The sequence below is a fragment of the Gouania willdenowi genome, chromosome 4 (genome assembly GCF_900634775.1).
Source record: "Gouania willdenowi chromosome 4, fGouWil2.1, whole genome shotgun sequence".
In the NCBI taxonomy this organism is placed as follows: domain Eukaryota; kingdom Metazoa; phylum Chordata; class Actinopteri; order Blenniiformes; family Gobiesocidae; genus Gouania; species Gouania willdenowi.
The window spans coordinates 28,465,422-28,479,498 of NC_041047.1; the positions used below are offsets into that span (position 1 = coordinate 28,465,422).

The window sequence follows — 14,077 nt, forward strand, 5'->3', positions numbered from 1 at the left end:
CACAGCCTAAAGATGAAGAGGTGAACTTGGAATGAAGCTTTTCATCACATGGCAGACAGAACAAATGTTGACTTAGTCACTGATTCATTGTTTAAAACAGGAGCTCTGCCTTCGACTCAGTGTGCTCATATGACAGGGTATGTTTTTTAACACATAATAGAAGACAGGTCACTAACTGGCGACCCGCGGTCCGGAACCAGACACACCGGGAGTCCGATGAGGAACTAGACTTGCAGACCAAACAAAGGAGTTATGAATTAAAACCTAACGTAGCAAGTCTATTTTTAGCCTGCGCAGCTATTGTAGTCTTTACGGGAGCGATTTATTCGCCAAGGAAACGCTGAAACCAATTACATGTTAGTTATGCCGTCCCAGATAATACAGCCCAATCAGGTTTGTGCACTGTCAGCAGTAAACACAGCGGCTTAGAGCAGACACCAGAGAGTATCACACAAGGTAGCAAAAGAAGGAGAAAAAAAACATCACATTATAGAGAAAGAGTAAAAAACAGACAATGGAGTTAGAGAAAGAGAGAGATGGAGAGTTGAAAAGCAAAAGTGTAAATAGAGCATTTGATCCAGAATAGACAGACATAGTTCTGTTTATACAAACTGTTGCACTGTACCAATGTGAAACTCTCACTCTGCATTATTCCACAATGGATGGTTTTGACTTAGATTGACAAAAAAAAAACATTTAGCACATTAACTCCTCATTTTACAGACTTTCAATCACAAAGTGTTAGAGCAGGGTTTAGCATAGCGACATCACCTGCATCTGTAAGACAGGGTGCCATGTTTGACCCAATTATTACAATATTTTTAAAAAGACTATGTTCCAAATAATCTTGAAAAATCTTTTTCTTAATTTTTTTATATAGGTATAAGGATTTTTGTTCTCGAGATCCTGGAGTGACTAAGTAATAGCAGATCATAACTCTTCAGTGCTTCAAATTCCAACACTTCAAAATATTTTAGTAAATGGAAGTAAACTAAATGGCTAAAAGTTGGCCTCCTCTAAATGAAATAACTACTTTAACAAAGACTGCAAGCAAACACTATCAAATCAACAGTTTTATTAAACTATATTCTACTCATGAGCAGTGTTTGGAATAACGGCGTTTAAAGTAACGGCGTTAGGTAACGGCGTTTGTTTTTCAGTAACGGGGTAATCTAACGAATTACTTTTTACGCCGTTACAACGTCGTTATCGTTACTGAACGTTAAATGCGGTGCGTTACATGCATTGATTAAATAAAATTTTATCCGAGAGCATCGCCGGCTTCTGACTCAACTGTTGTGAGGAGGTGGGTTAAAAACAAGGTGAGCGATTATGATTGGCTTAGGCTGCGTCATGTTTCATGGTAGCCAATCAGAGCCAGGGTTTTTACACATGTGCCAGCAAGAGGAGGCGGGTTAAAAACAAGGTGAGTGATTATGATTGGCTATGGTGACGTGCCGGCACCCGCGACACACACACACACTCTGATGAAAAGTTGACATTTTTAAGGTGGCGATACAAACACTACTTTAAATTAATTGTGGTCAAAGGCAAGAACGTGTATGTGAAGTGTTCATTATATCCAGGAGTGAAGACTTTGTCCACATCTGTTGTAAGCAACTCAAAATTAATGAAGCACCTCGTAACAACTTTTTTTTTTTTTTTTAATAGTAACGCAAATAGTTACTTTCCTTGGTAGAGTTACTTTTACGATAGAGTAATTTAGTTACTAACGCAGTTACTTTTTTGAACAAGTAGTGAGTAACTATAATTACTTTTTTAAAGAAACGTTCCCAACACTGCTCATGAGACAATTACCAAAATCTCTATGAAATGCAGGGTTAGGAAAGCAACACTTTGATAAAAGAAATATTCTTAAAAGATAATTTCTTTAGTGTAAATATTCCTAAGAAGTATGTTATTGGTCTCTCTGTAATATCAATTTATTGAGAAAAACATTTACTATTGCAATTTGGTTTGGTTTCATTTAACTATGATAATCTACTGAGATGTTTCCTGAGCGCTCACAGGACAAGTGCACGAGCATGTCAAAGCTGTGACCGAGAGACGACACGAGTATTTAGTATCAGTATTTTTGTTTTGTATGTTTTTCTGACATCTTGAGAATGTTTGGCATTCTGTGAGTTTTCAGTGTTTCTTTGCATTTGTTTTGGAGACTGAACAAAAATCAGGCTGCACATGGGGCACCTGCCACCAAGTTTGATCTAACATCCAGATTAAAGACTCTTCAGGACCAGACTGTGGCACGCTGGGTTTAAGATGCGAGCTTGACTTCCAAATGCAGTTGGCAGAAAAGTTCATTTCCATCTATGGAGTTGAACTAAGGAAGGACTTTAAAACAAATAACGGATATATCCATCCACTTCATGACCCGCTTGCTCCTTTTTTCAGGGTCTCAGGGATTTGCTGGTGCCCATCGCCAGCTCTCAATGGATGGGGGTACACCCTGGACAGGGCGCCAGTCCACCGCAGGGCAACACACAGACAGACACTCACATTCACTCCTCCAGGCAATCTAGAGACTCCAATCAACATAATCATATTTTTGGATTGTGGGAGGAAGCCGGAGTACACAGATTAAACTCACGCAAGCAAGGAGAGAAGATGCAAACTACACACAGAGAGGAGACCAAGTGTCCACCCCAGGGTTTGAACCCAGGACCTTCCAGCTGTGAGGCGGACGTGCTCACCACTACGTCACTGTGGCGTGCGCCCGAATTATGGATATAGATCACTTTAAATACACACACTAAAGTCTGATTTCACATAGCAGTATAAAAACTCTGGATACACACAGGTGGAAAATCTGATTCAAATATGATTAAATAGAAAAAAATATTACAAAAATTAAGAATTTCTTTTAACGAGATAGTCATTGAAATTGTTGAATTTATGTAGAAAATAAATAGATTAATGAATAAATGCCTATTCAAAGTCTCCTAACATGTTACGGTTTGACTAGTGATCGTGTTATCCTGAGACTGTTGTGATGAACATGCAATTCAGATTATTACTGAATTCAAATAGTAATAACCTGAACTGTCATTTTAATGTAATGTAAATGTATTTCTGTTCAGTGTGTTGTAACTTTGCTGCCTCTTGGCCAGGACTCCCTTGAAGAAGAGGTTTTTAATCTCAATGGGATTTTTTTCCTGGTTAAATAAAGGTTAATAAATACATTTAAAAAAAATATGAAAAGGCTATGATACAAAGACAGGTTTAGCTGAACTGGTGTTAAGTTTACCAGGTGACACGTCACGTCATAATCTATCATTTAGAACAACCCTCTTTGTTTATTGTATACGTTATAAGTAAAGACGCTTGGCACTTTACCATGCAATTCTAACTGAGCAGTTTTCTGATGTCCTCGACTGGTTTAATAAAAAGCAAAAATGTAAATTTATCTCATGTTTGAATACAATTATGTTTTTAAAAACATCAGTGGTCAAGGTGATAAAGTAATGCTGTCATAATTAGGGATGTCCCAATACTACTTTTTCACTTCCGATACAATACCAATATTGCAGCCTTGAGTATTGACCGATACCCATCCGATACCAGCACAAATCATACATACTTTTACTTATTTTGTAGTGTTAATGTTAGAAAAGGCTTTATTATTAAAAAAACAGACCCATTTATTATAAACTAATGTTTACATATAATTAATCTTTTAGAATATGTATATTCTATGACTGAATTAAAGAAATAAAAAATTAAAATAGAAAATCATGAAAAAAATAAATCCCAAAAAACCAATAATTATTATATCGGAGATGTTAAATGCCGTCCGATAAAATTCGATATTCGTTTTCTGGCTGATATCAGAAGGATATCCGATATCAATATCGAATTGGGACTCCACTAGTCAGAATCAAATCGCAGTCCCTATAATCATAATCAAATTATGAGGTGCCTAAAGATTCTCATCTCTAGATGTTGATTGGCAAAATCAAGCAGGGTAAATAAATGATTTAATAAAAGTGAAGGAAAACAATTACTTATGTTTTTAACCATTAGCTTAATTATGCGCCAAATCTGTCTCAGTCTCAACTCTCTTTGACAGCAACAAGTACCGCCAGTCAAGAGGCACCGTCATTGCAGATTTATTATTTTATTACAGCACACTTTTAGGGATTTGAACACATTGTTGTCTTTTAATTTCAATAAACAAGGCCCTAGTTTCTGCAACACTCTTTGCCAGCAGGTGGCACACATGCTACAGGGTTCCATATATTTCTCAGCCACTTTATTTATTCAATTATATTTTTAAAGCAGTTGCAGAATTAGTGGGGTTTAAAATGTAGTTGTAAGTTATTGCAGTTTATCGTTTATTTTTTTGACCATCAACCATTCCTAAATTATCAGGGACTTTATCCAATGACAAATACTGTCAGTTAATACTAGGAATGCACCGAAATGAAAATTCTTGGCCGAAACCAAACACTGCCAAAAGAAAGGATTATGGCAATTATTAGTACCATTGCATTTATAGCTCTGACTGTGTACTAATAACTAAATTAAAGCATTGCAATTGCATAAATTCATATTCATTATTTAAAGAAAATTTTTTTAAAAATTAGAAAAATATTTAGCACTGACATTTCAACAATGCACAATATAAAATAAAAAACTAAATACAATGTTTAACTTGACCCCACTCATCTATACATTAAATAATGGACCTGCAATGGCTGCAAGAAAGTCAAATAAAAAATGTTCTGTCATAAAATCAAAGTGCATTTAAGTTCTTGATGAAGAGCAGCTTCTCTGCTTTATCACAGTTAGTCTGTTTTTCTTCTCATCGACAACATGAGCTGCAGCACTGAACAGTCTCTCACTGTCAGCACTCGCTCTCCTTTCCTGCTCGTCTGGTGAGGACCAAACAAGCAAAGTCTGGTCCTCTGTAAAGTGTGGGTGTCGGTTGGCCTCAATCGAAACCTGGGGCGGTTTGTATGATATTAGAAAGCAAACCAGGACCAAATATAGGAAATGGGACCAAATATAGGACATGACGTTGAAATGCAATTGTGACAGAGCACCGGCACACAGCAATTACACAAACCGTCGTCACAGAAACAGGCACACGCACACATGAACCCGCACACACCCAACACTCCTGCGTCCTACAGGCAGCACACAAACATTTCCACACACCCTTTCCATATTTCTCCCACATATTTCATTTATTTCTCTCCTCTCTTCCCCAAACTGTTCACATAGTCAGCCATGGGTGCATAGCACACTTATGGTATCAGCAGGTGAAACATGAGCAGTCATCTCGACAACACACGTACAGTACATCCTCTGCCTCTGAGCACTGACAGGCAAGGGGTGACGTCATTTCTGTGCCTATGTAGCGTATAGGCACGGGTTGTCGGATCGTGTTATTATGGGTTATTTTGAATTATTATTAATTGTGTTTCTGCTGGGTTTGTTTTAGAACTTCCTTTGGGAAATAATAGGTGAAGAAAAAGAAGAAGGCTGATGTAATCCAAAAGGTGACCAGCCGATTGGTCAGCATGACGTTGTTCAGAAAGTTAGTTGCACTTGGCAAACAGTAGTGTGAAAGCGAACCAGACAAGAGCCTGAACTGCACCAAGTCCACCGGACTATATATGTGAAAGAACCCTGAAACACCCGAGTGCATCTTAAACTCTACTAGGATGTTTTACACAAATGTTGTCAGACCCCACAGATTTCTAAAGGTTAAATAAAATGGTGACCTACCATGGCAGGGTGTCTGTTGCTGAGTGCAAGGCTAGCGTTGGGAAAAGCTGGAGAGAGCGCTCCAAGGCCTCCGTTGTGTACTGATGACAGCAGGCTGTGCATGTCAGCATGGGCTCCCTCTAAGCCAGGACCCTGACCCACTGCATGATTACGTAGCACGTGAATGGCCTCCTCCAAGCGGTCCTCCATTTTACTCTGCTGTTATTATAAATGAACAAGCAGAGAATTTGTTTTAATAAAGACTCAAAAATGAATCAAGTAATTATTTTATTCTGCGCTAAAATACAACAGTCCAAGTTTTCCAAACATTTTTTAGGAGTGTCCACGATCTTTGATGCAGCAGTAAAATGTCTAAACATACCAGTGCGTGTGGTTGCCCTTCATAGCTTGGTGTGGTTGGTCTTTGCCACTGAGACTGAGCTCCTGCAGAGAGAAGAACTGAGATTTAGCAGTTTAGCAAACAAAGCTGCTAAATCTGAGCTTTACACCAGGGGGGGCTGCAGACATTTTCTTACGGCTTTATTTTTCTATGTTAAACTCTGAGGTGAGCATCTTCTAGAAATAAAAAAAAAGCCAGGACCTTAAAGATGCTTTTTACTATGTCTCTATTAATTGTTACATTGCAAAAGATAATTTGGTTTAAAAAAGAATAATAATCTATGTCTCTGAAAAGAATACAAACCCTATCTGCATCACAAACTAAATGGTCAACTGTACCTGCGATGGTCTGGGGAGATCCAGGAGTAGATGGAGCCGAGGAGAAATTATTACTGTTGTGGTCTGACGGGTAAATCTGAAATGAGAATAAGTCAGAACACTTAAACTTAACGCATAAAAAAAAAAAAAACTCACAAAAAGTTAAACATTTTTGTGAAAATAGGTCAAAGAATGTAGTTCTATACAGTTTGTATATCATGACAATAGTGTTTCTGTGCTCCACATAACCCCCAAAACATGCAAGGTTTGAATTCATTTGTGTTCCATTTTAACAGTATTTGGAGGGACTTGACAGTGTAAAGACACTATAATGAGTTTTAAACTATTCAGCTAATTCTTTCAATCTTCATTATTTTATCGTCTTTTTGTCCTGATGGGCATTTTGGCTACTCTTCTTTAATATGTTTTTTGTGGCGTCTGTTATCCGACTGCAGAACAAATGTATCTACAAGGATGAATGACCTGAAAAAACAAAGTTAGACATTTTTATTCTATACCCATATATTGTCAGAATATATGTATTTTTAAAAGTGCTGAAATATTGTTTTTTTATTTACTTATTCATCAGCGTCATCATCCTTAACTTTAATAGTATTCATTTCTAAAACAAACAAACAAACAAACTCCACTTTAACAAGCAAAACCTTTTCAAATCCAATGAGGTTGTAATTTAAGAGATTAACACACTAGCGCCCCTCCCCCATGTGGTGAAAAGCTGAATTAAATCAATATAAGAAGACCCGCAGCCAACGACCGCAAAACACATGTGCTTTCACGACCCACGAGAGCAGGAGTCCAGTGTATAGAATCTGTGCTGCTAAACAAAGTTGCTTGTGTGTTACATTACAGGGGGACACAAATTGAGATGGAATGAATGCGCTGAGAACGGTTTAAAAACAACTGGTGACCGAGCTTTCCAGCTAATCAGCGGCTTGCACCGACTCTAAAGCCTGTCTACAGGCTCTGCATCATCACCAAGAAGTGGCTGTCCTCATGCTGCGTTCAATGCAACTCATATTTGATCAACCAGGAGACGCCACCTGGAGTCGAAGCTCCTACAGAAAGTCGGATTTTCTCTATAATCATGTCTGACATCCCACAACAACGATGGCACCGTGCAGAAACACATGTCGGCAGTGAAAAGCAGATTAAAAGCATTTTAATGCCAAAAACGTCTGAAAATAATATAAAATATTCACTACGTTCACAAATTAATTACAGCTGTAAAACCTGTATTACTGAATACTGTAATGCAGGCTTTATTTATGTTACTGCTTTTAGATTTTAAATGAGCTGTTTTTATAGTTTTTACATTAATTTTAGGAAGCTTTTTTATTTGAGCCCTATGTTGTCTTTTCAAAGCTTTACATGAATCACTTATACATACACAATATACATAATGTTGCCTTGCTTTGTTGGGCCAATAAAACATGCAATTTAGAATAATCAGAGTTTTAATCACACAAACATTATTGCCTTTATTGTAATTCCTCTGAATTTTCAACCGAGAAACACAGAGTTCAGAGTTGCCTTAAACGCAGCGTCAGTGTCACAGGAAAGCAATGAAATGGAGATGAAGGAAAACTCGTTTATTTTATTTTTATATATATATATTCTATCAATTATTGGTCCATCCAGTTTTTTGGGGGCCCACCCACAATCAAAATCCTGTCGCCACTACAGTTAAGGGGGGCTTCAGATTAGCAAGTTTCCGTATCTGTGAAAGTTGACAAACCCAATTCTGCAACAGTCGGCGTGTTCAGACAGATAAACGATACAGGACCAACAAAGTAGAACTGTGGGGTCAGTAGCCAGGTATGTGACAAGCATTTAGATACAGTACATAACTAGCATAACTTTATGTGCTTTTTTAAAGACATGCGTGAGTCAAACAAAATAAAAGCATTGTGTACATCTGAGTAGGTTAAATTGGATGCAGTGTATTAAGCAAACATGTGTTATTTAGTAACTCTGAATGGTGGTGAAACACAGGATTTTTATATAAGAATTGTGACACGGCTCAAAAAAACAAAAAAGGTTGAAAACCACAAGTCTAAGGAACACAACAGACACTCTTGGAAAATTACTGAGTAGATTATTGCCCAGCACTAATTTAAAGGAACAATCACCAACAGAGAAAAACTCACTGAGGCAAGAGCTTTCCCAATTTCATCTCCCGAACTGCCAGCTGTGGTGCCTCGGTTCGCTGCAGAGACAACGCAAATAATTAGTCAGATGACCCGTTAATTTGCTCTCGAATTAAAAAAGCGGCCATGATAGTTGGATTGTCAACAGATGCCGTCAAGATACTTTTGTGATGGGTCTGAATTCCACCGCTTCTTACCCATAATGCTTTCCCCGTTGAGGGTGGGTGTATGGTTGTAGGTGGTGGGGGTCGGATGAAAGCCATTGACTTCACTGCCATGTAGAGGATAATTCTGTGTTAAGAAAAAATAAATAAAAATGGTTAAAAGAAAATTAAAATAGAAAACACCATCCCACAATTAATGGGAAAAGTCATAAAGGAAAGAAAAAAAACAATCAATTGAAACAATGCTAATTCTGCCCACCATTCTTTCCTGCGGATTGATTGCAGAGAAGGAGCCTGGCTGTCCAATGTGGGGGGAGTTTCCCAGCATGGCAGAGTAACCAGACGACGACCAGGGGTCTTCTGAGAAAAGTGCAAGCACATTTAAAAAAATTTTGAAGAAAATAAACCTTACCAAAAAGGATAATAGCTCCAATTTATCAGAGTGATATTTAATGAAAGGTTACCTTGCATGTAGAAGGAGCCGGGATAGACGGCTCCAGGCTTTGCACCCGGGTATCCTCCATTGTCCCTGGCATAGTCCTCACCAGATGTAGATGCATACACCTGCACAGAAACAATAGAATGAGGGGTGAGACTTTTACAACAAGCAATGCCAACACAAGGCAACTTCAGACATTTCTTTTCTTCTTTTGATAAACATCAAACATTGTGAGAATTTTAAAAAAAAGTCAATATTGTAACAACAGTAACATAAACTGGCCACAAGATGGCAAGAGGGAGTTTGCTGATGATGCTTGATGCTCTTCGCCTGTAGAGGAGAACAGTGACCGTGGCATGCTGGGCACAGTCAGCGACGGCTTGAATCCCAGTACACAGTGAGCACTTCCTCTTACTCCTAGGACCCCGATGACATCGCTCTGCCTGGTTTCCAGCCCTCCCCTTCAATACATTTGCTATCAGCTCGCACACATACTACACATTCAGGCAGCCAGCATGCCCATCAACACACACACACAACTGAACAACCAGATCCTCAATCCAGTGCGATCACATCTTAAACAATATCAGAAGGCGGATACATTAAAGCCCAAGCAGCCTGCTGAAACTGGACATTTCAAAGTACCTCCATCAACAAAACTGGACAGTAGGCTTCCACAACCAGACACAAGAAGCCCTCAGTTTTCAGACACTATCAGCTGCCACTCAGTCCTGTTCCCTGGCTCGTCTGTAGTGAAAGGCAGAGCGATGAAGACTGGGAGAGAATGAAGGCTATGCTGCAAAGAATGCTAATCCAGAGAAGGGATTTTTTTCTGTAATTTGATTTAACAGGGAGAAGTGGAAAGGGAATGGAGAGATGCACTTCTAATTACAGAGCCATCTGCCTGTTCCTGGACCACATCCAACTCCACAGGCAGCTGGGCTGAGGAGAGGAGGGAAGGGAGAGGGAGGGAGCATATGAGAGAGAGAGAGGGGGGATACAGTCAGTAAAGGAGAGAAGGAAACAGAGATTGTAGTGGGTAAAGGGAGTAAGAGGGGCAAGGTGGGGGAATAAGGGGAAAAAAGCCCTGATGATTTATGAAATGTGTAGGGAGATAAGGGGTGTTAAGGGGGACAGGATAAGGTAATCTAAATGACTTAAACAAAGCTTGATACGAGCAGGGAAGTGTGAAGGAAACAGGGGATTTAAAATGATCACGGTTAATTCAGGGGAAAACATGATGGAGATGGCTTCATTTAACAATGGGCTTTGAGTTGCTCTTTCACGGGGAACAATGTTGAGTGAATGCTTCAGCTATGGATGGGAACACAGAACTACAGAATAACTACTGCTGCAGTATAATTGTATTCTCAGGAAGAAAGGGATTTCTAGGATGAAATCCTTAACTAATGGGGGTTTAATGTAATTCAGGATATGATTGTGTAAAGGTCTACTGTCGAGAGAAAAAAAAAAAAAAAAAAAAAACAGTCTGTGGCGCGGCGTGGTGAATAGATAAAGATTAACATTAAACCAACTAAAGAGTGCATTATTTAACCAAAATGGTTTGTGGTTATAGGAAGCAGGACAACGAGGGGGCAGAGGTGAGGAGGTAAAGGTTCTTAAGGTTTTGGTGAAGATTTTGTGCACAGGTATTTATGAGACAGAAACTAGCTTGAAGGCAAAATAAATGTCTGTGCAGCAAAGCTCTGAAATGTCCATTAATTGATTACGAGCAACAGGATTTCAGCGAGATAAAAAAAAAAAAAAGTGCTGTTGGGGTGAGAAGACGAGTAGGAAGCGTGGCCAGGAGGAGAGACCACAGGATCATCAGCAGCAGTCATTAATCTGGGCTCAGACACGGGGCTAAGAGGCCTTGCAAGCACTGCGCTTCACAACTGGGTCACTCACAGGGGGACGCCCACCCATCATGTGGTGAAGCGTAGGCAGAGGGTTGGGTGGTGTAGGGGGGGTTCACACACAGACATCTCATCATTCCCACTAAAAACCATGGTGCCTTCACTCACACAACAGGGACTGACCGAGGTTCAGACAGTGAAAAAGAGGAAGCCAGAGCCCAACAGAGCGTTCACGCTGGGTGTCGTCGCTCTGAACGGGAGCTCTTTAACTCCCACAGGTGGGTGAGTAAGCTAGTGTGATCCAACGCCCACCTGTCTTAGAATCGGCCAGTGGGCAACTTTAACTCTGATTGTTCCCTCATCAGACGGCGGGCCACTGATCCCAACTCAATCAGTAATTAAAATATGAGTTTATATCACGTCTTAAAAATATAGATACTAAACATACATACATAATTTTCACACCACCAGACTCATGAACAGTTTCTTCCCAAAAGCCATCCACTCTCTAAATAACTGACACACCATAGACACCAGCATCACTACTAATATACGGAAAAAGAAATACTGTCTCTTTTCTAATATTTTTTACCCATACACTTAGATATATACTGATAAACGTTTTTATTCCGACAGCCTTTTACCGTGCCTCATGTTTTTGTGATGATTCGGTCTCTGTGGCTTGAATCTTTGAAGTGTATTTGAATGTTGGTGGGAGGGGCATGTGCAATTTCATTGTACTTTGTGCAATGACAATAGAAGAATTTTAAATTATATTTGGACTCGTCTTGGATGACTCGAATGATAATGCAAGAAAGAAATTGTTTTGATTCTGATTTTTATATATTTTTTGTTATTTTTTCTAATGTTAAATTCCAGTGAGAAATTAAGTAAAAACACAACAGTGAGAAACATTAGCATGTGACGGCTAGCATACCAACACATTAGCAGGTGGGAAGACCTGCCCCATGAAATGAAAATTAGGGATGTTGGCGTGTTAAAGTGTACAGCATTCTAGTCAAGCGCCAAAACACTATCCGTTTTTTTGTGAGTTATTACTTCACTAAAAACAAAACATCATGCATCATGTTTTGAAAGCAAGTGCTATATATATACAAGTAATATATAGGTGCTTCACCTGAAGTTAGCGGAGCCAGCACAGTTCAGCAAGCCAACATTAGCGTGTAATTTAGTTTAGGACAGATGTATGATCCCGTCCGTGTGATCGTACGTGCGTGTGTAAAAAGACACGCGTGAGTGACAGCTAATAAAAGTGAGTGTATTGGAAGTTTTTAGGTTTTTAAATGTTAATGTGAGTCAATCAGCTGATGATTACATGAGTGCATGTAAAATCAGTCAGAGCTTCACTACTCTGTAGGCCATTGATTTAGTAGATAAATATCCCACACTGTCTTATCAACTGGCTGCCAAATGTGGGACCTCAAAATGTTATCAAGAGCTAAACAATAATTCTGATGACTACTTTTGTTGTCTTTTTCATATTGTTCATAGTATGTTTATTAGCTTGTTGCTATGTCAGCTCTGCCTGTTGAACTGTTTATTGTCCAAATATTTGTTGCTCCATGTAAATAACTTGGAAATGCCACACATTGATTCCAGTGGCCACTGGTTTGTTTTCAGCGTGATTTACTTTCTTTGATTCTTCATTGAGGAAATACCTTGACATTCAGCTGCTCGTCTGTCTCACACTGTGCACATCTCTCAGTGGTTTTAACTCAAACGTCATTTGGTTTAGTATCGTAACGACTGCCAATGACGACTATAGGCGTCAATTATGTTTTTCAGTGGGAACGGGTGCAGTAAAGCCTTATGCAACTTCCATGTAAAGATTTTACTTGTAGACAATATTTTATGGAGTCAGCAGGTGGCAACAATGCTCTTTGGATGCCCGATCACAGGTAGCAGAAGTAGAAATCACAGCTACTTCCTTTGATTTGACCGTGGCTGCATCTGAACAGTCCCCCCTATCTCCTTTCCTATCCACTGTTCTTTAACCCCCGGAAGTGTTTGACCCGGGGTTTCCACTGGATACGTCTCCGCTGCGCCACGGCACCAATCGGGTATTTCACCGCTGTCCGCCGTCCGGTAATTCACACCGATTGCGTTTTGAGTGCGCCGTGGTGCCCTCCGGTTGAACGACTGTGACATCACGAGACAGAGGAGTTCTCACGATATTTATATAATCGCGAGAGAACGCAGTTAAATGTATGTATTATAAATGCAACAATAAACAGATAAACAGGTCAGTGTTCCTAACGAAGGAGAACAAGAAGGTTGGACTCTGGATTTGTCATAGACATTTTTTAGCAACAGCCAACAGAGAAGGGAAAAAACTGCACCAGTAAAACATGAACTAAATCAAAGTTGCTGCAGTTTACAGTGCAGTTACAGCACGAGAGGATACAATATAGTGGATGTGAATTTGTTTTTACACATGACGTTTTGATGATGTATTTACTTGAAATATAATCTGAAGTGTTTTATTTTGAAAAGTAACCCGATATTTTATTGCGGAGTACGTGCTTAATTTCCTGTTTAGCTTCATTTGCTCTATGCTGATTGATGCGTCGGGCTCCGGTGTCCGCCAGAAATAGAAGCCCTGCGTATATATCTGGCGGAGGGCATCGGACTACCGCATCTGGGAAGGAGCTGACACGCACCGCAGCGGACCCGGTGGAAATTAACACATAGACTAAAGTGGAAACCTATCAGCTCCGGTGATGTAACGCAGCGGAGCCGCATCCGGTGGAAACTTGGGGTAAGTGGTGGCCATGATAAAAGAGCATTCAAATTTTCTAAGGAAAGGAGACGCGGCCGTCGGATTATTACGTCACCTAGTGGAAATGTCTGATCATCAAAACAAACATGATCACCTTTTCCTAACTCCTCTCCTAATGCCTTTCCTTAACCCCGTGACGTCATCCATGAGTTATGGAAAAGGACGATGGAGACGAGAGCAAGAGAAGATCGAGAGAAAATAAA

At 39.6% G+C, this 14,077-nt stretch overlaps 1 protein-coding gene across 4 annotated transcripts in view; it reads right to left on the reverse strand.

Moving 5' to 3' along the window:
• The window catches only part of tcf3b (transcription factor 3b), a 40,533-nt gene that overhangs the window by 5,980 nt on the left and 20,476 nt on the right, over positions 1-14,077 (reverse strand). For 3 of the 4 annotated variants that reach the window (XM_028444221.1, XM_028444218.1, XM_028444217.1), the window contains 7 exons: positions 9,244-9,343; positions 9,039-9,139; positions 8,813-8,906; positions 8,616-8,674; positions 6,469-6,544; positions 6,113-6,174; positions 5,752-5,949 (listed from right to left, as the gene is read on the reverse strand). In XM_028444221.1, the coding sequence (XP_028300022.1) occupies positions 5,752-5,949; positions 6,113-6,174; positions 6,469-6,544; positions 8,616-8,674; positions 8,813-8,906; positions 9,039-9,139; positions 9,244-9,343 (690 nt within the window). The remainder of the gene's footprint in view (positions 1-5,751; positions 5,950-6,112; positions 6,175-6,468; positions 6,545-8,615; positions 8,675-8,812; positions 8,907-9,038; positions 9,140-9,243; positions 9,344-14,077) is intronic. The other variant, XM_028444219.1, reaches the window with a different exon arrangement.